The sequence below is a fragment of the Lycorma delicatula genome, chromosome 6 (genome assembly GCF_047948215.1).
Source record: "Lycorma delicatula isolate Av1 chromosome 6, ASM4794821v1, whole genome shotgun sequence".
NCBI classification, from domain to species: domain Eukaryota; kingdom Metazoa; phylum Arthropoda; class Insecta; order Hemiptera; family Fulgoridae; genus Lycorma; species Lycorma delicatula.
In genome coordinates, this window is record NC_134460.1 from 103,643,642 (window position 1) to 103,671,488 (window position 27,847).

Sequence of the window (27,847 nt, forward strand, 5' to 3'; positions counted from 1 at the left end):
TTTCTCACAAGATTTAACTAGTATAGGAATCTGATGTAAAGATCTGGTCTTTTGGTTTGATAAATATAAAAATGAACGATGTATGCCATAACTTTGGTATCAGTATTGTAAATTATCTAGACAATAGATCGTTCTGAAATATACAATTAGACAAAATTAATAATTGTTGGATTGACTGGTTTTTATCATTCAAAAAATATTTCTTAAAAAAGTAAATTTAAAAAATATACTTTGGTAAACCTCCCATGTCAAATATATGAAACTGCAGATGAAAAAAATTCCTACAAAAGACATTACATTAGTGTGATTGGAGTTTGTTTCATGTACTCCTTATTCATGCATTGAAGTTTTAGTTTAGCACATACAAACAGTTGAGCTGAGAAGTTTCCGGCCAAACATGTAGATTGTACCAATAGCTTTAATTTCTTACTGGCATTCTATAGTTATCTTACTATACAAAATTATCTAAACCAGTTTACCTTTAAAACACCTTTTTCAGCATTCAATGAAGAGGTAAAAACATTCAGATTTGTCAAGGGTCTTAAATTTTATATAAACATTGGTAGTACAAATAAAATTTACAGCTAGACATTCTACCTCTATATTTACATGTAAATTAATACAATAATAAGCACAAAAAACATTATCTCAACTTATCATCTTGAATCAAATTTTGTTTAGCTAGATGTGGGTTAAACTGGGAATTATATTTTTGTTTTATTAATGGTACAATTTGTTTACTTTCTCCTGGTAAAGTTTCACCTCTAAGTTTTGCTAAATGTCTCTGTGCACGTAACTTTTCTTCTGTTTCTCTTTGTAGTCTTTCTGCTCTTAATCTTTCCAAGACTGAACTATTTCTCTTCAGAGAATCCTCATTAGAATAAACATCTTCACTTTCATTATCACTGTTATTACCATGATCTTCATTGCTATTATTATTATTATTATTATTACTACTACTACTACTACTACTACTACTACTACTACTACTATCTTCTGATTTACTTTTACGCTTATATTTTTTATGTTTTTTACTTTTTTCTTTATGATCAAAATTATGCCTTCTTTTTTTTGATAAATGTTTCTTATATTTTTCTTTTTTTTTCTCATTATGCTTTTTCGTTGCCGTACCACTACTGTGTTTAAGATTTTTGGGCGAGATCTTTTCTTTCTTTTGAAACCGAGAGAGTTCTGTCTTAAAACCAATATATTTTTTAATGTTATTTAATGGGTCTAAAAGATTTTTTTTTACAGCAGAAACTTCTGTATTATCTTCAATATCTAACAATCTTTTTGGTACTCCATTATACCATGAAAGTTTTCCAGTTGACTCAACTGTATCTTGACCCAAATAGGTCAAATATCCAATCTGTTTTTCATATTTCTCCTTTTCTTCTTTCTTTTCTTTCTCGTATTCTTTATTACTTCCAGTAAATGACACAATGCCTTCTTCAAGATCTTTGAAAAAATTTATATGTTCTTTCTTTTCTTTGTTAATTACCAATTTCATGTCTTCTTTAATTTCATGACTACTGCTGTGAAACCTTGCTTTCTCTCTCAAAAAAGCTCTTCTTGCTTCTTGTTCCTAAATCAAAAACAAAAATCAATGAAAATAAATGTGAAAGCCAAAAAACTACATCATACTGCTAAATATACTATAAAAAGCAAACGTTTAGCGAACTAGTTTATGAGAATACAGGAGGAGAATGATTTTTGTTTGCGATTGCTTTCTTGTTTTCTGGCCAATACACATGGATGAACAATGAAAGTACAATGTATTTATTTGTTTTATTTATTACAGCAGTTTTTCTAAATAAACTATAATTTATTCAAGTTGATAAATAGTCATAAAAAATAATTATTATAATTATCTACATAGTAATTAAAACAATTGCAAATAATACACATACGGTTCACGTCATATTTTTTTCTAAAGGTATCACTAACCGATTAGTTACACATTGTGCAGTGTGTATGAATTTTGTTTTAGGACTCAAAGTTGGATGTAAACCAGCATCTTTCTCAACCTGGGGGTCACGGTAATATGAAAAGGGGAGTTGGGAAATTCGCCTACAACTTTATATATGAACAATAATGAAATCATTTCATGAGAAAAAAATCTTTTATTATAAACATTTTACTTATAAGTACAAATGCAAAGAAAATAAAGCAACAAGATGGTTGCATTTGTTTTTCAGTTAAAAGTTTCTCCATACGTGGATCTATGTTATAAACGCACAAAATCAAATTGTTTTCCATGATAAAAGACAATTCCTACCATCTATTTAGTTTTTAATGCAACCACAAACAAAAAAACCCTTTTCACAGATATAACGTGAAAGGAATTAATATTTTTACCATTTCTGTGACTAGATTTCCTTATTCACTTTGACAAACAAGCCTAAATATGTTATCTATCTTCAGATGAATTGAACTGGACGTGATAAAAACATTTTATTAATGGCAAACAAAGTTCACGCTTTTTATTAAGAAGGTTGATATCTCGATTATTCATCTACAAATCAAAAATTTTGATATATTTCCACTCACTTCCGTATTGAAAAATTTTTGGATGAAGATCCACAACAGTTTGGATAGCATGAAGATTCACTTGTGTGAGCTAAAAATTCAGCTGGTGGAGTATTACCTGGAAGATAAAAATGATTTCTCAAAGAGACAAGTACTGAATCCATTTGCAAGACTGTTGCAGCTGCTACATTACCAGTTTGAGATTCATGACAAACTCCAAGTACTAGGATGAAACATATCACTAAAGATTTACTTCTTATATTCTCATCTGGATTTTTCCCTACCCAATCTTTTAGCTGTGAGTGATGAAACAGAGAATACTTTTACCAGGAAATATTCACCATGGAAACATACTACCAGGGGAAATGGAAACCAATGGCTGACTACTGCTGGACTCTCAAACTGATGAAACTATACAGCAAACTACACCAGGAAATCCAAAAGAAGCAAATTTTATACATATAGAAATTGCACTTATAAATACTGCTATTCTACAGTCATAATGTTTTTTTCTTATTATATAAAATGGTAATTACAAAAACCTATGCTTGATAGAAAGAAACCACTTACATATTTGAAATCAGTATAATACTATACGATTCAACTATTAATGTTCTTGTAACAAACAAAAAATGAAATTTTGTTGTCCAGTGTAATTCCTGAAGCAGATGGATGAAAGGAGGGACAAATGCCAATGTATTCACTTTTAAATTACATAAAAAGTATCTTAAATTTTTTTGGTTTAGTAATATCAAATTTTAATACATTTAATCTCAATCACTTTTTTTAGAGCTTTTTTCAAACATATTTTAAGGTTTTAAAAATCTGAAACAGAAATTTTTTCAGTTATGTTTGATATATAAGGTAACTAACAGTTAAATAGTTGATGCATGCTATCATTATAATGTATGCTATAAGTAAATCATTGCAAGATTCTATTAGTATACTAGTAATTAATCGACTAAGATTATATATATGTTTACTTAATTCACACAGTTCATGATGTTCTTAAAGGTAACATTGACAGCAAAATAAAGTAGTGCAGATTTGGACCTACATTGTTATGAAACTGCAGGTTTATAAAATTTATTAAAATTTTTGTCAATGTAATGGACTGTCTTAAGTGGAAACAACAGATGAAGGTGGGCAGTAATATACTTATGGCCAATAGACTTTTATCCTGCTAGTTAGCCATGCATATAAAATTAAAAAACACTACTGTTTTTATTTAGATAAACATGGTAAATAATTAAACAATGGAATCAAGTTCAGGTAGTTACCTCATTAAAGTTTTACATGAATGTAAAAAAGTGATTTTGAATTACAATATAATTAAAAAACCACAAAATCAGTGAAAAATATTATTCTAGAAGCACTTTCTCACCATTTTGGTGAATCATCAGCTGGTTGAAATATTTATGATAATACATTATCTGGTACCACAGTAAATTATGCTTCTATCTAATTAATTTTCACTTAATTATGAATTCATCAAATATAATTTAGCGTTTATAAGAACAGTTCCATTTCATGTAGATAAATATTTCTCTTCAAAGTTTGGAAAACTCAGTTGATGTACAGAGTGGGGATAGATTGCTGGACTAACTAGCAATTAGCTTCTTGTTAGTTATAATGTGTCATGGTACACTATCTTCTCCATCACACTATTAGCAGTACCAGTATCACTTCAAACATCACCAGGTTCGAATCCCGGTCAGGCTTGGGATTTTTCATATGCTACAAAATTCCTTTTTCATTTCCCACACACAAGCTACAACCCTTTAAACTTATGTGGTAAAATCACAGTCATTAATAAGATTAAAAAAATACACCAATGAAATTTTATTTTATGTTATTTCATAACAAAAAGTAGTTATATCTCATGATTTATATATGCCAGATTTATCAAACAATTTTATTTTATTTTTGTTTTTAAACATGAACATTTGGGAATATTACGTCTGGAGGCATATTTTTATATTCTTTCTTAATGGGATATAAAAAAAATTATTTTCTTCTTTCTCATGTGTTGGGTTTCCTCCTATTAGGGTTACAAAAGCTGATCATTCCATCTTTTTCTTGGACATTCTAAATTTCTGCGTCCATCTGGCTTATACTTTTATAGTAGCTTAGGTATTCTCTCATCTGCCATTCTTTCAACTTGGTTTGTCCAATTCAGTCTGCACATTTGATTTGTCTATCAAGGTTATAGATATTTCATACATTTCTGATGTCAGTGTTTCTCTTCCTATCCAACAAATGGGGTCCTTGGATATTTCTTAAACATCTCATTTCTGTGGCATGAATTCTTTTTTCCAATTGTTTTGTAAGACAAGTTTTTGCTCCTCTACAGAGAAATGCTGTGATTGATGCTGTTTTATAGAATTTAGTAGGGTTTCTTTCTGAACCTTATTCTTCAAAACTCTTTTTATGGTACCATTAGAATAATTAAATTTCTCAATTTTATATCCTAAATAATTTAACTGTAACACTTGTTCTATGATTTCCTTGCTGTGTGTGCGATTTTTGATCTGATGTTATCTTTACCACAGAAACCCATTATTTTTGTTTTTCCTGAGGATACTTTCATGCTATATTCTTTTGCTACTTTATTCAATTTAAAGAAAGCCTTCTGTGATTGATCTTTGTAGGTAATAATTTTTAGATCATCTGCAAACAGCAATGATATAACAAATTGTTTCGAATTTAATTCATATGTGTAATCTGGCATGCCATCTACCCATTTTCGCGGATCGTCTATGTATATATTAAACAATACTGGTGACATACTGCAACCTTGTTGAACTCCTAAATTTATCATAATTCTATTATTCCCTTCCCCTGAAATGACTTTGGGTGCCTCTCTATACATTTCTTGTATGATGCCTATGAGTTGTTTTAGAATTCCTAGCTTGTTTAATATTTGGCATAACTTTTCCTGTATTACTTTGTTATATGCTTTCTCTAAATCTACATATAATATGTGTTTCCATTCCAAATTGCTAATGTTTTTCTATCAGTTGCTTTAATGCAAACACATTATTTATACAATTTCTATTCTCTGAAACCAGCTTGTTACTCTCTTAAAATAGTTTCTACTATATTTTCAAGTCTTTGTGAATTGATTCTTGAGAATATTTTATATCCAGATGGTAAGAGGCTTATTTTTCAATAGTTTTGCATTCACTTCTTTAATATTTTTTAAGGATGAGTACAATGGTAGCCACTCTCCATTCATCGGGGATGACCTTCCTTAACCAGCACACATTTAATAAATGTAAATATCTCTGCTTCACATCACTAGAAGCATATTTTAGCATGATAAAAATTTATAATACAGGGTCATTATAAAAAAAATGGTTGGGTTTTAGTTGCTTGGATCAAGGTATTAGACATTTTGAAAAATTATCCCTATTGGTAGCACTGACAGCCTCTATCAAAAGGTTTGCGTAACAGCTATTTTAACCACTACCTGTTCAAAAAAAAGTACAGTGTATTTTGCGGCATGCCAAACAAATCAATAATTTTATTTCAATGTGCATTTTGATGTATGTATGAAAATTAAGCACCAAATGAAAATATATGCTGTTAGTTTAATTGGTTCATCTGTTCTTAAGCAGAGATTGCCTGGAAAGCCACCAGTTTAAAATACAATGTTGAATAAATCAGACAATCTGCAATCACAAGTCCATCACTTATCAATGCCTCAGATTAAAAATTCCAAAAACAATTGTTCACAATGTTCTATATAAAAGGTTGTGCTTCTATGCATTCAAAATTCAATTACTGCAAGAATAAAACCACCTAATATAAAAAAATGTTTCCTCTTTGCTGCTGATTTTTTAGACAAAATTAATGATAACAAATTATCATTAAATGAACTAACTTTTATGAATGAAGTTACTTTTAACCTAAACTAATTTGTTAATAGAGACAATTCATGAATATGAGGATCTGAAAACTACATGTCATTTTTGAGGAAGTTAATGTTTGGTATACTTTAATGGAAAATCATGTAATTGGGCCTTTTTTCTTTGCTGAAAAAACTATTTATGGAAATGTTTATTTTGTTGTGTTAAATGACTTGCTTTCAACAACCAGAAAAATTTGAAAAAATACAACAAATCTATTTCTAGCAATGTAGTGCACCCTCACACTTCAATGCATTCATTAGCCAGGATTTAATGAAAAATTTGTGGATAGGCTGAGTAAGCCCTATTACTTTGTCCTCCAAGAAATCTGTACCTAATCCCTTGTGACTTTTTTTTGTGAGGATGCATTAAAAACATTGTTTATTGTAAATAGAATCATTTAAAGGAAAGAATTAAGCAAGCAATTACAATCATATAATAGTAATTGCTTCCTTAATACCCAAAAGGGAGCTTGGTGAACTGTTTCTTCATTTTAATCTAATGAAAAAGCATTTTCTGGAAGCTATTCAGAATGCATTACTCTTCTGTTAAAATAAATTATTTATTAAATGATTTACACATTCTTGAAAATTAGACTTATAGTATAAAAATGAAAGTTTAAAAACTGAACTGCATACAGTAACTTATTTCAACAAAATAAAAGAGTTACATATTAGTCTGTAAAATAGATAATTTTCTACAAACTCTCAGATTAGTCAATTCTATTAATTGCTTAACATCTATTTTGGTCTTGATGTCTAGTGTCATTCTTTTAATTTTAGAAATAGACCAGCTAATTTTCAAACTCTTTTTTCTAACCTACCTGCTAACTGTGACATCCAAATTCTACTCAATATTGCTCATATGATCAGTCAAGAACTGTACTATACTGATAGTTTCACTTCTGACACTGTCAATAGCAGAATTAATATCTGTAAACAACTAATATCTTTGAACAGTAATACTAAATCAATTATAAAAGTTACCTGATAGTGCACTATTACCATATTTGCACTATTTCAAGTAAAATAAATAACTTTTTCTTACCTTTTGTTTATAATTTACCACTAACTTATACAGTGTGTTAGCATTTTTCTAGTTTAGTGCTATGGCAATGTATTACATGAGTTTTCTGAACTGAAAAACATCTCTAATTCTTATTCATGTAAAATATGTAAGTTTTTTATTTTAATACTGATTATCATTATCGGTACTTACGTATTAACGCCACCGCAGCTACAGCTTTATTTAAAAACAAAGTAGTCAATCGGATTTCGGTGGAAGATGAACAGTCTCTTTATTAATTTTAATAAATGGTTATTTATATTTATTTATTTTATAAATATAATTTAACCAAACTTAACCTACGCTCGCTTCGCTTGCTAACCTTGACTAATTAACACCGTAATTTTTTGAATATTTATTTAATAAATTCAGTAATTATTGCAATTGCAATAATCAAAACACTCCTGTTTATTAGCAAGGTTAGCGAGCGTAGGTTAAGTTTGGTTAAATTATATTTATAAAATAAATATAAATAACCATTTATTAAAATTAATAAAGAGACTGTTTTGAATCTATGTTAAACTCTATATCGGCCCATTTTTCATCGAAATCCGATTGACTACGGATATCTGCGGTGGCGTTAATATGTAAGTACCTCATTATCAAAAATCTAAACAGATTTTCTGATGTTTACTTAAAATAATATTAAGTGTTTAATTATAATATTAAAAAAACTATTAGGAAAGTTTATTTATTAGGAACCTACAGCAAGCTTTAACTTCCTGACTCTTTCTTTTTCTTTTTCAGCAGCCTCTGCTTCATCTTTTCGTACTCTAGCAATGTTCTCCTTTGTCCGAACATGCCACCTGTAAACAAATATTTATAAAATTAACTTCATTAGGATTTGTCATTAGATGTATACAAAGTGGTTATAAATTAAATAAGACATTTGATGGTTTGTAAAAAACAGTTTATAGACTTTATAAATGGTTTGTAAAAAACCTCATATGAAATAAAAAATAAACAGTTTGGCAGATACATTGGAAGAAAAAATGCAATTTTTAATTATTTAATCAGTTTCAAGTGTTAATGCTTTCTCTCAAGCTGTTAAAAAACAATGTAATACGAAACAATTCCATCCCTGGGTATTTCCTATAAGATACAGATTCTAAAAATGTTATATACTGCTGAATTTTACATGTACCTTGTAATACAGCCAAATGCAACAAGAGTCACATGATAATAGAAATAAATCTAGCTGGAAGTGATAAAATGAATCGTTCAGGGTTGATGGTAAAAATAATTTTAATCCCGAGATTATATTTTTCAGTTTAAAAGTATACTGTACAAAAATTATTTACAACACAGCGGTTTTCGTTCATTAAAATAATAAAGTCAATAGGATGGTGTAGACAACCTAAAAAAACAACTAAGATACTAGCAAAAATTTTCAACCAGAAATGAACAATAATAATCGAACACAAAAAAATATAACCACGAAGAGATTATACACAACACAGAAAAATTGAAGAGAGAATCCTGAATACGTACCTCTTTTTCGGTAATATATTCATTTTAATTCATAACCTTCATCCACAGCTACTAGTAACAAATTCAGAAATATCCCAACTAACTTTAGTTAGGACTGCACACATATGTTTTGAAAGAATCTGTTTTGAAATGTTTTATTTTCGGTTCTACGTAGAATAAAATTTCTTTAAACAAAAAAAATATGAGCTATATCAACAAAAATATACAAGCTATATCTTCAGTAAATGATTTACAAAAAAATGTAAATAAATAAAGGTATGAGATAATTTCATTACAATTATACATTAATTTAATGTGTAATACATATTAAAATTATAATGAAGATAATTTTGGAAGTATTTTGATTTACTAGCTATAATTGAAAGGTTTTTTCCTATATTTTACAAATTAACAATACCAAAATCTTTAACTTTTCCGGAAATCTTTCGATTGTTTAGCGCTAAGAACAAGGAATAAGAATAAGATTCTCACGATGTACGGCTGCGTTATTTGTAAGGTGCCATTTTGTGGTGGGTGATTTGTTGTGTAATGGTAGATAAATTTTAGGTCCATTGTTCGTTTTTCATTTCTACTGTCACGTGGAATATTATTTACTTCTGTTTTGTATATATTATTCTATAAGAGAGTGAGATGCTAATTAGATTTCATTTAGTGATAGGAATTTTTAACCGGTTTCATCTGATAACCTAGGTTGTTGGTCGTGTCATCATTCATCATGAGTTTTATAGAATTGTTCATTACCTTTATAGAAAAAAACGGTTCACTTTTGAAAGTATATGGACAAGTGGATCAGAATTCAGCAGAGTTTCTTGAAAAATTAATTTATCAGTACACCGATACATTTGAGCACTTGAAAATTGGCGAACCAAAATCTGAAAGAGATATTTATCCTGGTTTAATATGTTGCGCTAGATATAAAGATAACAGATATTATCGTGCAGAGGTAAAGAACATAATTCAGTTAACTCCTGGTTACGTATCTGTTCTTTTTATAGATTATGGAAATACTGACAAGGTTAAATTAACGGATATTCGTTTATTGGATAAAATCGACGAACCTACCTTTTCTACTCTGCATAGACTTGCCACCGAATACTACCTTGCTGGTGTTAGACCAATTAACAGTGATTGGGATGAACCAACTATTAATTTTCTAGAAGAAGCAATCCGATATAGAACAGTGAAATGTGCAATAATTGATGAAGTTATTGGGAAGAAACTGATAAAGATATTTTGGGGAGAGAATGACATCTCAACATATTTGATGGGAGTGAATGCTGCTATCCAAGTAACTACAGAAGTTCAAAAGATTCTAATTGAAACAAGTGCAGGTTACGTTCCATCTCGGTATACTGTTCCTCCCCCACCTCCTGTTGCAGGAAGTTCAATGGCAGTTGGGTCATATCCGTCAATACCACTGCGAGCTCCTTCTCAAATGGGAGCGCAGTTACCATATTCCCCTGTCATTAATCGAGCTCCTGTACAACAAGGAATGCTGCCAGGTGTGAGAGCAGGACTGCCTCTTACAATGAGTGTTCCTCCTCCACATATACCTCCACCTCAGCCTTTTTCAGTTCCGGTACCAGCTCAAGTGAAAGCTCAACAATTTGCTAGTGAAATGTTGAAAGAAAACACAGAACATGCGGTGTATGTTAGCCATGTGGAAGATGGTCCCCTTTCATTTGCTGTTCAACTGAAGGTTAGTTATTTATTTTCATTTTCATTTATGAAGTTACTAAATTCTTAACTGTCTCCATGTGTTATAAATACATTGCAAATTGTAATTTCACTACTGTACATAAATTGTATGCATCCAAACCTTCAAATTAAATTGCTGATTGTGACCTAATTATGTCCTTTAGTTACAGTTTGGTGTACATTGAATTGGATGACTTTCGTGTTAAATTTTACTTTTAGATTTAGACAAATAGAATCATAAAAAAAATCTGTTAAAAGAAGCTTGTACCTTGCACCCTGATAATGTCTGTTGACACATTCATTAAATTTGTTAAATATCTATTATTACGTGCTGTTTGTGTGTAATACCAGGAACATCTTAAGAAGTTATGAAATGGAAATTGGCCAAAACTATGTTCAATAAACAGTATCTGTATAAGGTCATAAAATATAAATAAATAAATATATATTTTTGTGAAATGCAATGCTGTATTACAGGCATTGGTGTCAATTATGTTGCAGAAGCTATAGAAACATTTTTTAAAAAATAAAATAAAATAAAACACAAATAGAAATAAAGTGAATATATGATTTGCCAGTTGCATATTTTGCAATAAATCTCCAGTATTTAGAATTTTCAGTGATGTACAGTTATTCATGGTTCTGCAATAGCAGTTTAATTTTCCTTAAAATGCATGCTAATTTTTTCACATTTTACAGGAGTTTAATTGAAATTGTATTTATTTTGTTAGTTGAAAGTTATTTCTAGAAACTATAATAAAAGAAAAAACTAAAATAGAAAATGCTATTCTATTGCATTCAGAGCGTTCAGTTTTGTTTAATTCAATTTTTACTATTACACTTTAAAAACTTATACATTATCATCCAGCAGTAATGAAACAAAGTATATTACATTTTTCTTTACTTTGCCAAACTTTTATATGAGCTAATCATAGTACATCTGTCATTTGTTGTTAAGGTTGCCAGATCTTAGGTTTTTCTGGCACAAAAAGTTTTTATTTTCTCCATTAAATGATTATTTCTTTTTTTTTAATAAATCAATGAAATGATAGACCTGAATACTTTAAAATGCTTTTATGAGTTTGTGCGATAAAAATAATTGTGTAATTATATTACTTAATACCATATAATTAAGCATCCATTATACAAAAATATTCTGTTATGTTGGTGCGTTGGATGTATTGCATATTATACTATTCACATAATGTGTATATATATATATATATATATATATATATATATATACAGATTGATTGAGATCTTAACCAGTCATCACACACTACCAAAAAGGAAGAAAAAGCTGCAGTATCAACAGGTTTATTTGAAGAATTCATTCATTGTGTTCTGTCAATGGGGCAGGTCTTGTCATGGCTGCCTCCACTAGTTCCTGTCCTGTGCAAGTGTTTTAGTTTCCGAATATTTTCCTCTTTCCACAACCCCATCAATCAACTGAAATCTTCTTCTTCCCTTTCCTCTCTTTCCATTTACCAATCCTTCAACTGCATCTATCACTAACCACTTTTGTCTCATAAAATGCCCTAGCCAAGTTCCTTTTCCTGCCTAAAATGGTATTAAATATATTCCTCTCCTCTTCTATTCTTTTCAACACTCAATACTCTATCCTGCCAACAGAAGTTTACCATTTTACACCACACCCATATCTCAAATGCCTCAATTTGTCGTTTGCCTTCCTTTCTTAAAGTCCACATCTCTGCACCATAAAGCATAACACTCCAAATAAAACATTTTGTCAATCTCTACATCAACTAAATTTGATTTCCCACATAGCAAACTCCTTTTCCTACTAAATGCCTCCTTACTCGTTGCGTCTAATACCATACAATTTGTTTTCTTTTTATTATTTTCAACCCTAGATTTTCACAAGCCTCATTAAGATCGCCAAGCATTTCATTTAACTTTTTTACACTTTCTGCCAGCACCACCATGTCATCAGCAAATCGTTTACATTCTATTCTACCATCTACTGGCACCCCTCTATTACTGTTCAAATCAGTGTTGATGATTTCTTCTAGATAAATATTGAATAGTGTAGGTGACATGCAGCATCCTTGTTGCATTCCCATTCTTTTCTATATATTTTTCACCAATAATTCAAAGCAGTTCTATGGCATCCCTACTTCCAACTCCCCTTCTTAAGCCATATTGTTCTGCATTATCTTCTTCCAATTTATTGTTTAACCTCCTTTTCAGAATTCTTAGTAAAACTTTTGCTGCAAAATTGGACTAATAGTCCAGTATTCTTCACACTTTTTAGCGTTAATTTCTTTGGTAATTGCACCATTATTGTATCCAGAAAGTCTGTAGGCCATCTATCCTCATCATAAACTTTATCGCATAGATCCAACAATAGAATTTCTCTATTCTCTCAAAGAGCTTTAAACAACTCAATCGGCAATTCATCACATCCTCCAGCTTTTCCATTAGCCATCACTTTCATGGCCATACTTACATTTTAATATATTATAACCGTAGTGGTCTTTATGAACTTTGTTCTCTTCTTCTATTCCTATCATTCAGTGCGTATAAATTCATGATGTACTCCTTCCATATCATTTTCTACTTAATTCAAGGTTACTAAGCCCTTGTTCTTCAACTCAATCTGATACACTGTAGAACTTTTTCCATTTTTTCTGAATACCATTTCTGCAGCTTCTTCTTTGTACATTACATTGTATCTCTCATCTTTTTCTTGTTTTTCTATTGCAGTACACGTTTCCTGCAACCACTTTTCCCTTGTTTACCTTTTATAGTTCTGTTTACCTTTCTCTGTCCAAACATTTTTCCATTTACTCCTTTCATTCATTTTTTCTATAATTTCTGAATCACTCCTCCAGCATTCTTTCACTGTTCTTAATTCCTACAGTTTCCCCAGGTGCTTCTTTTATACTATTTTTCATATTTAACCAAAGGGGTTCCCCTCTTGTTCTTGTTTTTTCCAGTATGCTATTTTGCATCTGTCTTATCGCTTTGTTTCTTAGTTTTCCAAATCATAGGTACTTTGATTCTGACCAACCTTTATTTTCTTGAGCTTCAAGTTGATTTCTGCTACTAAGTTGTGATCAGAGTTAATATCTGCACCTGGATAAGCTTTTGCATTTTTCATACAGTTCTTATACCTTTGACATAAGCTTATAATCAATTTGGTACTTCTCTCCATCCAACCTTGACACCCACGTATATCTCCTTCTTTTATGATTTTCAAACATTGTGTTTTCCAATACCATATAATTTTCCATGCAGAACTCAACTAATCTCTCTCCTATTTTGTTTCTATTACTTAAACAATGTTTTCGTATTATTTTGCCTTCTTGTCCTTCACCAACCACAGCATTCCAGTCTCTCATCATCAATACACATGCCTTTTTCCTTTCTTTCTCTAGTATATTTTCCAGCTTTCCATGGTAGTAGTAGAGTGGATGTACTCGCCCAGCGTGGATGTGCATTTCGATTGCTCTGTGATTTTATCATTTTCTATTGGTTTTTTTGGTACGAACGATTTGGATTGATTGGTGGAATTTTAACGTAAGTGTCCTGTGAATTTTTTGATTATTGATTAATGGACTTACTTTTTATTATGCCTTTTACGAGATCTGCTGTATTGCCTCTGGCAATAGAAGTTATTTTTGCTATTTACATTGAGGACTGAAGATTTTGTTATCTATTAATGAATTGTCTTTTTTGTTAGTTAATGGACAGTACTTAATAATATTATGTTATCTTGTCGTGTGAGATAATATTAAATAGAATATTATTTCTCAGTATTGATAATCATTTTATGTTATTTACTGGCGTTATAGGTTTAAGCGATAGCTTGGTTAGTAGCTTGACTACTCAAGCTACATTATTGATATTTAATTAATTTTTGTTTATCTTACCAGCCCCTCCATAATAATGGAAGGGAAGCTGGCAGAAGAACTGGAAGTCGCCCCTGAGCCTACGATGTCGAGACAGGCAGCAATGGAGGATCGGCCCATCCTGATTGCCACCAGCACTATAATATCTGACTGCTGGTGGAGGGCTTGCCTGCCAGAGCAACAGTGGAGGGCCAGGAAGGGAGCCTAACGGCTGAAGGTGAGGCAGTTCTCCATCAAGGAGGAGGAGGAGGACATACCTCTTGTCATGGAGATGATGGTCTGGCAGCTTGAAAAGCTAGCCAAAGAAGTAAGGAAAAACATGGATAAAAAAGTTAAAAGAAGTCTAAAGGAAATTGATATGGAGTTCACCGCTGCTGTGAAAGACTTAACGGAGAAGACTGATTCGTACTTCAACCCTACTAGGAAGAACCAAATGGTCAAGGCGACTACCCGGACATCAGTGGTCACGGGCTGCCCAATACTAGATAATTGGACAATGGTGTCAGGGTGGAGGATATGGCTGACTTTATAAAGAAGAGTTAGCTCAGGAAGGCCTACCAACATGTACGCAAAATTGCCAGATAGGAGTGACCCCCCAAAGAACATAGAAGCAGTTATGGACATCAAAGAGATTACTGAGGGGAGACTGATGGACACTTTGGCGATGAGGCATCCTCAGGCAGCTTGGTTAACGAACATCCCGAAGACTAGTAGCAGGGTATGTATTGTCGGCAACCATGGAGGCGACGCTTATTGACGAAGAGTCGGAAGAACGAGTACCGTGAATGTTTTTCACGTGGTCTTTGTTGATTCCAGTAGTGAGAACGATCTCGTCCAGACGCAGGTTGACGCGTTTCAGAAAGTTAGTAAGAACGGAGAAAACCTTGATGAGATTCAGGCTGAGATCTACGGAGGGGAGACTGCAGTATACGTAAGAAAAATACTAGTGTGAAGGCAGCACGTAATTACTATGTCACCGGCCCAAGTGGTAGAACTCCCTCTGTCTGGCGGGGTGAACCACTGGCGAAAGAAATGCATAGAACGGATACACTTATTCTGAAGTCTAATACGTCACACCTGGACTTACTTAAAATCGTGAGATCGGATGTTGGCGTTGCAGGCACAACAGAGATTCTATCCGTAAATTTGGACAACATATAGAGGTTATAGAGTTGAGGAGGAGGTTAAAAATACTGGGGCATTTAAGCAGGCAGTGAAGACTGCCACCAAGGATGTCACCATACAGTCAAGAACCAGAACTGTTGCTCTCTGCATACGCGATCTAGTGGGCAATCTGCAGGCGGAGGATGTAGTAAGGGGCTTGGGGAGGTGGCCGGCCCTGAGCTACCTTATGATTTACGGATTACGTTGTGATCCGTTATGGAGAGACGAAGATTGCAATCTGCAGACTCCCGATCTCCTTGGTTGTGCAGGGTTGACACCGTGGAGCAGTCCCTGCGGTGTTTCAAGTGGTTCGAGGCGGGTCATACGACCCGAGGATGACAAGGAGAAGACAGGTTGGGCTCTTTCTTCAATTGCAGAGCCGAGGGTCATAGAGCCATAGATTGTAAGGCTGCAGCAAGGCGCTTGACCTGCAGAACCTAGGGGTACAGAACAGGCGCTTCCTCATGCCCTAGAGGACCCGGAAAAGAGACAGTTGAGGAAAGTCGGGGGAGACCCGTCTGCACAACCGGATGAAAATGGTTATCCAGATTAATCTGAATCACACTAGGCTGGCAAATGACCTTCTGGCCGGATTCTCATCGGAGATGGGCGTGGATGTTGTGCTCATCTCAGAGCTGTATGTCACCCGCCCTCAACCCGGATGGCTGCTATCCAGCGATGGGGGGGGGTCGGCTTTGTGGCCTAGTAGTAGCGTATTTGTACGTGATGTGCATCTAGATAGAAGCTTCGTTTGGGCGAGAGTAGGGGGCATCTGCTTATATTCGTCTTATATGTCGCCAAATATTACGGTTGAAAGATTTGAGCAGGCACTGACTACTTTGGCCAGAGACATTCTTACGCACTGTCCTGTTCTGGCGGGAGACTGCAACTCCTTGGACAGACTCCCTGTATGTTGTCTTATAACGGGGTCTTCCCATGTCACCCTTCTGCTGTGGGTGATCCTGGAAGGTTATGTGAATGACCTTGTCTTGGCGGTGGAGGTTGACACAGTTTGGTAGGCTACTGGTTAAGATATGCAATGCTTATCAATCCATCAAAGAGTGGATGGCAGGGGTGGGCCTCATGCTTGTCCCTGATGTTGGCAAAACAGAGATTTTGGCAATTTCTTTTGCCATGAGACTCACCTTGAAGGGAAGATGGAGTGAAGCAAGAACTGCAATTAAATACCTCGGGGTCTGCATCGACATGAGGCTCCGGTTTGGAACACAGGCCATTGAAGTGGCTACCAAAGCGGAGAAGACGGAGAGGTTCGTTGCCGGTCTCCTAGTCAACTGTGGTGGCCTGACCCAGTTGCGGAGAAAATGCAGGTTGGAGTTGCATACACCACGTTGTACGGGGCGAAATGTGGGGGAGCGGCACTAAGTATGTGAAATATTTAGGACGACTGAAGGCTTCACCCAGGAGATGCTGTTTATGAATTATCTGTGCTTAACAGTTTCTAAGGAGTCGGCCGAGGTCTTGACTGGCCTTTTTCCTATAGACCTGCTGATTGAGCAAAGGAAGAGATTTCAGACATTGGGACCTTTTTCGCCCGCCAATGAGGAGAATTCCTGCTGATATTGAAGAGTTGTTAGGAATCTGGCAAAGCAGGTGGGACAATGGGATGAAAGGGCGGTGTTTGCACTGCATTGTTGGAGATATTAGAAAGTGGTACCAAAGGACTCATAGCTCACTGGATTACTCTTTAATACAGTTCCTGGCAGGCCATGAAGGCTGGTAGAGCTTACTTTTACAGATTCTGTTTGGACTACTCGGACCTTTGTCCCATGTGTGCTGAGGAGGGACCCCTCTACATGTTTATTTTAGTTGTACATGATTTGAGAAGAATGCACGAATGAGAATGGACGCAGAGGTCATGTTTGGAAGACATTCTCAGACAATGTCTGGAAGACACTCAGAGAATTATGATGAAGAGTACTGCTTGAATGGAAGGCTATACAGGACTATGTTCAGAAAGTGAGTGACAGATTACATGCCTCAGAGGAACCTTGACAGGGAATTTGATGCTGGAGGGTGACTGGCCTGTGGTTGAGTGGTTAGAGGGCCCCCCAACCATGTGGGGGTTATCTTGGTGCAATGAGGTCACAGGGCACTCCGCATACCGGCATCTGATGGCTGTATACTTCTCCATAAACTTCTTCAGTATATTGTGACTGCATATATATTGAATTATCACAAGATCTTTATCATCCTATCCTAATCATATCTGGCGATCATCAACAAAATCATTAATTTTGTCTAAAAAATCAGCAGCAAAGAGGAAACATTTTTTTATATTAGGTGGTTTTATTCTTGCAGTAATTGAATTTTGAATGCATAGAAGCACAACCTTTTATATAGAACATTGTGAACAATTGTTTTTGGAATTTTTAATCTGAGGCATTGATAAGTGATGGACTTGTGATTGCAGATTGTCTGATTTATTCAACATTGTATTTTAAACTGGTGGCTTTCCAGGCAATCTCTGCTTAAGAACAGATGAACCAATTAAACTAACAGCATATATTTTCATTTGGTGCTTAATTTTCATACATACATCAAAATGCACATTGAAATAAAATTATTGATTTCAGTTTGGCATGCTGCAAAATACACTGTACTTTTTTTTGAACAGGTAGTGGTTAAAATAGCTGTTACGCATTTAATAAATTCGAATTTAATAAATTTATCGAATGCCTTTTCTAGGTCTATAAACGCCAAGTATGTTGGTTTGTTTTTCTTTACTTCCTTCTACTATTAATCTGAGGCCTAAAATTGCTTCCCTTGTCCCTATACTTTTCCTGAAACCAAATTGGTCTTCTCCTAACACTTCCTCCACTCTCCTCTCAATTCTTCTGTATAGAATTCTAGTTAAGATTTTTGATGCATGACTAGTTAAACTAATTGTTCTGTATTCTTCACATTTATCTGCCCCTGCTTTCTTTGGTATCATTACTATAACACTTTTTTTGAAGTCTGACGGAAATTCCCCTTTTTCATAAATATTACACACCAGTTTGTATAATCTATCAATCGCTTCCTCACCTGCACTGCGCAGTAATTCTACAGGTATTCCGTCTATTCCAGGAGCCTTTCTGCAATTTAAATCTTTTAATGCTCTCTTAAATTCAGATCTCAGTATTGTTTGTCCCATTTCATCCTCCTCAACTTCCTCTTCTTCCTCTATAACACCATTTTCTAATTCATTTCCTCCGTATAACTCTTCAATATATTCCACCTATCTATCGACTTTACCTTACGTATTATATATTGGTGTACCATCTTTGTTTAACACATTATTAGATTTTAATTTATGTACCCCAAAATTTTCCTTAACTTTCCTGTATGTTCCGTCTATTTTACCAATGTTCATTTCTCTTTCCACTACTGAACACTTTTCTTTAATCCACTCTTCTTTCACCAGTTTGCACTTCCTGTTTATAGCATTTCTTAATTGCTGATAGTTCCTTTTACTTTCTTCATCACTAGCATTCTTATATTTTCTACGTTCATCCATCAGCTGCAATATATCGTCTGAAACCCAAGGTTTTCTACCAGTTCTCTTTATTCCACCTAAGTTCGCTTCTGCTGATTTAAGAATTTCCTTTTTAACATTCTCCCATTCTTCTACATTTTCTACCTTATCTTTTTTACTCAGACCTCTTGCAATGTCCTCCTCAAAAATCTTCTTTACCTCATCTTCCACAAGCTTCTCTAAATTCCACCGATTCATCTGACACCTTTTCTTCAGGTTTTTAAACCCCAATCTACATTTCATTATCACCAAATTATGGTCTCTATCAATGTCTGCTCCAGGGTTTTGCAGTCAACGAGTTGATTTCTAAATCTTTGCTTAACCATGATATAATCTATCTGATACCTTGCAGTATCGCCTGGCTTTTTCCAAGTGTATATTCTTCTATTATGATTTTTAAATTGGGTGTTGGCAATTACTAAATTATACTTCGTGCAAAACTCTATAAGTTGGTCCCCTCTTTCATTCCTTTTGCCCAGCCCGTATTCACCTACTATATTTCCTTCCTTGCCTTTTCCAATGCTTGCATTCCAATCTCCAACTATTATTAAATTTTCATCTCCTTTTACGTGTTTAATTGCTTCATAAATCTCTTTGTATACACACTCTACCTCATCATCATGGGCGCTTGTAGGCATATAGACGTTAACAATTGTTGTCCGTTTAGGTTTTGATTTTATCCTTATTACAATGATTCTATCGCTATGCGTTTTGAAATACTCTACTCTCTTCCCTATCTTCTTGTTCATGAAACCTACTCCGGCCTGCCCATTATTTGAAACTTAGTTAATTATTCTAAAATCACCTGACCAAAAGTCGCCTTCCTCTTCCCACCGAACCTCACTAATTCCTACTACATCCACATTTATCCTACCCATTTCCCTTTTTAAATTTTCTAGCCTACCAACCTTTTTTAAACTTCTAACATTCCACGCTCCGACTCGTAGAATGTTATTTTTTTAATTTTCTGGTGACCCCTTCCTTAGTAGTCCCACCCGGAGATCTGAACGGGGGACTAGTTTACCTCGGAATATTTTACCAAGGAAGGCGCCTCCATCATTGCTATATGAAAATGCAGAGAGCCACATTTTCTTTGGAAAAAAGCAGCTGTAGTTTTCCATTGCTTTCAGCTGCGCAGTACTCAGAAGACTGAGTGATGTTGATATGGCCGTTTAAATCATTCTGACTCATGCCCCTAACAACTACTGAAAGAGCTGCTGCCCTCTTTCAGGAATCATTCCTTAGTCTGGCTCTCAACAGATACCTCTCCGATATGGTTGCACCTTCGGTCCAGCTACTCTGTATCCCTGAGCACTCAAGCTCCCTCACCAACAGCAAGGTCTCATGATTCATAGAGGAGGATTAATCTCATACGAAATTTAAAGTTATCCAAAAAAACAGTCTGAAATGCTTGCTTCCCGGCAAAAAGGATGGAATTTTCAAAAGAATACAAAGATGTTTCTTATTGTAATCATCATTCTGAATTTAAAGTCTGTTTTTCTGAAGATAGTGACTTAGTGTTTTGAAATGACATTTCTTCTCTTTGGAAACAAATGAACATAACCCAACAGAATGGCGCTTGTTCATTAATTTCTCTAAAGTTAGTTTAAAAGCTCTGGTTCTGCATAATGGCAATTAATTCTAATCAGTACCTGTGGCTCACTCTGCTAGTATAAAAGAAACATATGAAAACTTTAAAATTTATATTGGAAAAGCTTCAATATGCAGTGTATGATTGGAATATTTGTGGTGATTTGAAGGTAATTGCACTTATTCTTGGTCTGCAGCTTGGTTACCCTAAGTACTGTTGTTTTTTTGTGTGAATGGGTTAGAAGGGACAGAAAAACCCATTTCATTAGAAAAGAATGGCTTAAATGCGAATCACTCATTCGTGAACAGAAAAATGTGAAACCTTGTGTAATCCTGAAAATGTGTATCTACCTCTGTTACATATCAGACTAGGTTTAATGAAGAATTTCACCAAGGCCATGCAAACTACTTCTGGTTTTATGTAACAGAAATTTCCTAAAATTAATGATGCAAAAATTAAAGGAGTATTTGTGGGTCCATAAATATGATCACTAATGCATGATGAAAAGTTTGAGGAACTATTGAATCTGCTGGTAAAAGCAGCTTGGCAAGCATTCAAAAATATTACTCAGACGTTTTTGGTAAATCGAAAGATGAAAAATTACTTACCTGGACATTTGGTGCACACATTCATCATACAGCTGTAGTTATCCTTGTCACAAACAAAGATGTCAAACATTAAGTTTGGGACCATCCGTCATGAGTTTGATGTTCTGGTGGTGGGAGCTGACAAACTGTATGAGTTCCGGATGCACCAGCCAAGATATATCATTTTGGATGGAGTTCGCAGAACTTTGATCTTCCAATTTTTACCTCAGGGTTTTCACTTAAAATTCATTTAAGTTTATTAGAACAAGGTGCTTTGCTTATGCACTTTAACACCATCAACACATGTGCTAACACAATCCTTTTTGCCAGGGCACAGCTTGCTATTATTGTCATCTGCATAAAAAAACTTTTTTATTTGTCTTGTTACTAATTTGTGGTTTATGTTATTTACCTAACTACGGTAGAATGCCTTGCTCATAACTAATTCTCTAGTAAATCTAATCAAATGCCTTTTTTTTGGAACATTACCTCATGCTTTTTTTTCATGGAGCATTACCTCTGACAGGGAAAGTATACAGCCATCAGATGCCAGTATGCAGAGTGCCTGCGATCTCATTGTGTGAAAACGACCCCCACATGGTCAGGGGCCTAGCCAGCCTGGTACCCTCTGGCTTCGAATTCCCTGTCAAGCTTCTTCCAAGGCATGTAATTTTTTATTCACTTTAACGTAGTCCTCTATAGCCTTCCATTCAAGGGGTCCTCTCATCATAATTCTCTGAGTGTCTTCTGAATTAAACATGACCTCTGTGCCCAAGGCTTCCAGCAAGCATTTCTTGGCATTCATTCTCAAATCGTGTACAACTAAAATAAACATGTCGGGGGGGGTCTCCTTCTCAGCACACTTGGGACATAGATCCGAGTGGTCTAAACAGAATTGGTACAAGTAAGCTCTATAGCCACCATGGCCTGCCAGGAACTACTTTAAAGAGTAACCCAGCAAGCCATGAGTCCATCAGTACCAGCTTCTAATATCTCCGACAATGCGGTGCATCCACTGGCCCTTCGTCTCTTCGTCCCACCTGCTTTGCCAGATCCATGAGTCCATCAGTACCAGCTTCTAATATCTCCGACAATGCGGTGCATCCACTGGCCCTTCGTCTCTTCGTCCCACCTGCTTTGCCAGATCCATGATTAATTTTTTTCAATTGTTGGAGGTTATACACCCAAAATGCTACAAGCAGCATCCAATTGTTCAATATTATGATGTCGGTCAATCTATTGCTCTTGGTCTTCACATTCATATAGTTCTTTGTTCTGCTAAGAAAAAATACTTTTGAAATGGTTAACCCAAAAAGACATTTCAGAAACTAAATTTAAATTTGGAAAAATGTGTTCTTTAAGAACTTGCTCTAATGTTATTTGCCTTAAGGTTTTTACAACTGTTTTTTATGAGTTCTGAAAGGGTCACAACAGAACTGTCTATACACGTGACTGAATTTTGATGAAGGAATTGATATTGCTAAGTGGGTTCATTTTCTTAAAACCCCATCAAAAAGTGCACTGAATATTCTAAAAGTAGTTTGATTTAAATTTAGAATTCCATATTCAAATGTTCTTGTTTACATTCTCATTAATAAGAATATTCAAGAAAACAGACTGATCAGGAAGCTCCTGTGAATTAATAAAAGCAGAACTCCAAGTGGTTGTGAATTTTGAATGCCTACAAAGGAGTTTTTTGAATGTATAAAAAGAATGTGGTTCTATTAAGAGATGCAAACAAAGATTTCAATAAAGTAGAATCAAAAGGCAACAAAAATTTGTGTAATGTGTTTAGTTGCAATACTTTTTTAATGAAAGTGCCCTAATTTCCTATTAAAATTATTGTACTTTAACTATTTACACATTTGTTATATGTAAAGTTTGAATATAATATGTGCTAAAAATCTTAACTTTTTTCTCAGAAAAATCTGGCAAATCTGGCCTACTGTATTTCGAATTGACTGTGAAATAAGGTCCTGTTTTTAGGTCATCGTATTTTATTTTATTCATTTATTTATTTGGTTGTTAATGGCAGATTGCTAAACTTTTTTTTTTTTTTTTGCATTACTGATTTTTAGAGGGATAATATTGCGTAATATTATTTTTATAAAATCTTGTATTTCAAAAGAGAAGTATGAAGTCACAAATACATGATCTCCACTGCTGGGACTTAAACCTTTCTATGCTGTTTCTCAACAGGTGTTTATTAAATGCTGAGGCAACACAGCATAGCAACTGTAGGCAACACAATTGATTGCATAGATTTTATATATATGAAAATGATTAAAACATTGCAATAAAATTATCTAATGAATATCATACTTTTAACATATTTTTCCTTTCTTTTTCCTGTTTAGCCTCTGGTAATTATCATTCAGATAATACTTCAGAGGATGATATGTGTGAGTGTAAATGAAGTGTAGTCTTGTACAGTCTCAGTTCGACCATTCCTGAGATGTGTGGTTAATTGAAACCCGACCACCAAAGAACACCGTATCCACGATCTAGTATTCAAATTCATGTAGAAATAAACTGACTTTACTAGGACTTGAACTCTGGTACTCTCGAATTCCAAATTAGCTGATTTGGGAAGACGCATTCACCACTAGACCAACCCGGTGGTTTTACTTAAACATACTTGTGAATATGTAAATGAGTAACGCTTGTTAAACATTTGCTTCTGCCTTTAAAGCTAATATTTGTCGGTGAGATCATTCTTTTATTATTGTAAATCATTGCACCTCTCTCTGTACACTATTTTATGGAGTTAATCATAGGTTTGTTTTCAGTTGACATGTTTTTTTATATTTTCTTCTCAGACTTTTTCTCAAAAAAGAAAATAACACAAAGGTATAGATGGAAAGAACATCTAAAAGTGATTTTTTATGTTCTTGGAAATAGTACAGATGGTATTGAATTCAGTAACATTATTCTTGGCACTGGTCAAACTTTTCACAATCAAATAGACAATTTGATAATACAAAAAAAAAAATAATAGACAATTTTATTTTGTGTTATACTTTAATTTTAGGTTGTCAATTTTATTTCAGAACGTAATTTAACAAATTCAGTACAAAATGAATGAATTTTACCTGTTGACATAATTACTAGTATGGTTAAGTATGATCTTCATAACATAATTCTACTGCAATATTTTATTCATTTTCTTGTATAAAAATCTATGCAATCAATTGTGTTGCCTACTTGCCAGTCGATGAACTGAATTTTTTTCTGTCTTGAGTAAACTTATTTTGTATTTAGCATATTAGTGTATATTTATTTTAAATAAAAGTTTAGCACTTCTGAGAATTAAAATAAATAAAATGTTCATGTTAAAGCATTTCCCAAGTCAAATTAAGGTTTTTTATTATACCTTAAAATATTACATAATATTTCATATAAATACTAACCAGATGTAAAATGGTTATTTTCTAGTATTACTTGTTTCTTTTACATTTTAATTTCTTAATTTTTTTCCTCGCTTTCATCTTTAATTTTTTTCCATTTGTAAAAAAAGAATTTCCTCCAATGTTCTGATGATTTTTGAAAATCAAGATTATCATTGCTGTAATATTTCCTTTTATTAGTTGTAAATGTAGTTTTTAGTTTATTAGCTTATTTTTTTTCTCTGTGTATGGCTTAGGGGTATTGTAAAATTTCCTGATGTCCCAATAATAACTGACCGATGCTCAGGTATAACAATCAGGGTGGCCGTATTTTAATTGTAGTGATGTCTATTGCATGTAATAGAATCTTTTTATTTGTGTATTACTGAATAACTAGAAATTTCTTGTTGAAGAAGAATGTGGAATTAATTGCATTGTTAACGTTGACCAATAACATTCTACTTTATTCTTTCTTATCAGATAGTATTTAAGTTAGCATTAAACACTCATATTTCTGCAAAAGAAGTTGGCTTGTGATTGTTTGATTTTATGGAGGAGACATTTTTCACAACCTGAAATTTGATAAGGTATGTTTAAATTCATTTTTTCAAATATAAGACTCAGATTGGTAGAATATTCAGTTCACGCATACACTTTATTTCTCAACACATGTTGAAAGTGATTTTTCTCTCCTGAAAAATCCTGAAAAATTATTTTCTAGTTTTTCAAGTACAGAAGGACCATTTTGAAATAAGATCCAGAGATCTTGCACCTGGTAGTCTTTAGAAATCAAGCAGTGACCAGAAATTTCTGAAACATGATTGCTATCATCTGTAAGTATTGTGATCAGCAGTGCCATTGTGGTGAAACCATTATTCCCATTCATTTTCTTATAACAGTATAATGAACTGTTAACAAGTCATGATAAACATAATTTGTATTTTTATAAAGAAAAACCAACTTATTTCTCAGTGGCTGAAGATTTCAAACTTGTCACTAAGTGTTTATTTATGAAAAGTATGAGGATTGCTTCATTTTTAACTATGTTAAGTGTTATGCAGCCATATTGATAAAACGAAACCAAGCCTCACCACTAAAATAAATACATATTTTCAGTTAACAATTAGAGTACGTAGAAGATCTTTCATAGTCTGGTTCTTTCAGTTCTTAAACATCACCAGATCATTAAGCATGGAATAAGTATGGAATTATGGAAGTCCTGTAACTGATTATTGGCAGTTCAGTCTTCAAGAATAAATATGTTTTCTAATGAGCAAGTTGCACAATTATTCATATTCTGAAGAATTTTCATGGTTAATGATGTGTAGGCTCTTTTGATACTATAGGTATTTCTTTCTTTTTCCTGTTTAGCCTCTGGTTACTACCGTTTAGATAATTCTTCAGAGGATGAATGAGGATGGTATGTATGAGTGTAAATGAAGTGTAGTCTTGTACATTCTCAGTTCGACCGTTACTGAGATGAGTGGTTAATTGAAACTCAACCACCAAAGAACACCGGTATCCACGATCTAGTATTCAAATCCGTGTAAAAATAACTGGCTTTACTAGGACTTGAACGCTGTAACTCTCGACTTCCAAATCAGCTGATTTGGGAAGACGCGTTAACCACTAAACCAACCCGGTGGGTTTGATTCTATAGGTCTGGTAAAATTTATTAATCTAACACAAAATCATTTACTTATTGGGAATTGCAACTAGGAAATATTCAACTGAAACTTATTTTTCACATTAGAATTATTTATATGCAAAATAAGTATTGGCATAAAAATTGCAAAAATGACTCAAAATGAAAATGGCACTGCTGACTCAATAGAAAAAATTGATTACTGGAAATGACAATGCATGATGATGTACTATTTCTACTCCTATCTGCATCTAACCTTGAATGCAATATTGCCATTTGACAATTAAACATAAAATTTACCCTTGCATAAGTTACACATACTCACTCTAACGATTGCATCATTTATTAGACATCCATAAATAAAACGTGGTTTGTTTGGAGTAAACAATGCATTGAATCTGATAATTTTAAGTAAGAAAAATTATTACTTCAGAGTGATTATTTCAATAATTTCAACTGTTTCTAGTCATCACAAGCAATTTGAAACAGAGTGATTTTAGAATAATTTTGGTTCTTTAAGTTGTGCATTTTTAATACAAAATTATATTTAAATTGTAAAGTTAATACTACTACTACATTGTTGCCAAAGTATTGTAAACAATTTTGACTGGCCATAACTTTAAAACAAAGCTATTTCTTTACTAAAGGAACTTTATTTTCAATTATGCATATAAAGTTCAGCAGGAAACCTGGATTCAAATTTTTGAATTTCCAAAAGTTGAGAGTCAGTTAGTGAATGTGTGTGTGTGTGTGTGTGTGTGTGTGTGTGTGTGTGCGTGTGCGCGCGTGCGTGTGTGCGCGCGCGCTTTATATATATAATATTATGTAAATACACAGGTGATTCCAAATTGCACTGCAGTCTCTTGGGAGATGATTTTATGGCCAAAAATAAGAAAAAAGCTTCAGCTGATGAAACATTTAGCCCTGCTTTCTGCTCCCTGTGTGAAATTAAACAGTAGTAAAATTCTTGGGGTTAAATCAAGGGGGTAAATTTGGTGCTTCCTTATAGTTTTTCATGCAACAAATTGAATAAAAGTAGTCCCAGACCTCTATATCACTTATTGGAAAGTTCATGTTTTTAGGTTTGGAATAAAATAACTTTGTTTACCACTAAACAAATAATGATTTCTAGTTAACTTTGTAGAGAATTTAATTCCGAGAAAATTTATGCAAATAACATCTATTAAAATTAAATAGAAATCTGAGAAGTTCAACTTTAATTTGAAACAAACACACAAACTGGCTAGGAAAGTGATATGATTTTAAACAGAACAATTTTCATAAATGTTCTCTTTTGTTTTCCTAGAAATAACTGAAGTAAAAATAATTATTCCAACAGTTTCTAAGTGATCATTGCAGCAATTTTCATT

The 27,847-nt window shown here is 33.5% G+C and overlaps 2 protein-coding genes across 4 annotated transcripts in view; one reads left to right on the forward strand and one right to left on the reverse strand.

Moving 5' to 3' along the window:
- Nucleotides 1–585: 585 nt before the first annotated feature.
- Nucleotides 586–9,102, reverse strand: LOC142326085 (leukocyte receptor cluster member 1 homolog). Its single transcript, XM_075368253.1, has 3 exons — nucleotides 8,997–9,102; nucleotides 8,212–8,311; nucleotides 586–1,585 (listed from the first exon to the last, which is right to left on the reverse strand). The coding sequence occupies exons 1-3, from the start codon at nucleotides 9,017–9,019 to the stop codon at nucleotides 644–646; spliced, it is 1,065 nt and encodes a 354-aa protein (XP_075224368.1). The 5' UTR covers nucleotides 9,020–9,102; the 3' UTR covers nucleotides 586–643.
- Nucleotides 9,103–9,476: 374 nt separating this feature from the next.
- The window catches only part of LOC142326086 (protein tudor-like), a 129,303-nt gene continuing 110,932 nt past the window's right edge, over nucleotides 9,477–27,847 (forward strand). For all 3 annotated transcript variants that reach the window (XM_075368254.1, XM_075368255.1, XM_075368256.1), the window contains exon 1: nucleotides 9,477–10,695. In XM_075368254.1, coding sequence (XP_075224369.1) covers nucleotides 9,712–10,695 — 984 coding nt within the window. In that variant the 5' untranslated portion in view covers nucleotides 9,477–9,711. The remainder of the gene's footprint in view (nucleotides 10,696–27,847) is intronic.

Bases quoted from the DNA above. Each gene is read 5' to 3' on its own strand.
- LOC142326085 (XM_075368253.1), bottom strand. From the start codon at position 9,019: ATGAATATATTACCGAAAAAGAG. The intron at 8,312-8,996 runs GTACGTATTCAG...ATTTGTTTACAG, and splicing joins AATATATTACCGAAAAAGAG to GTGGCATGTTCGGACAAAGG. The intron at 1,586-8,211 runs GTAGGTTCCTAA...TTTTTGATTTAG, and splicing joins TCAGGAAGTTAAAGCTTGCT to GAACAAGAAGCAAGAAGAGC.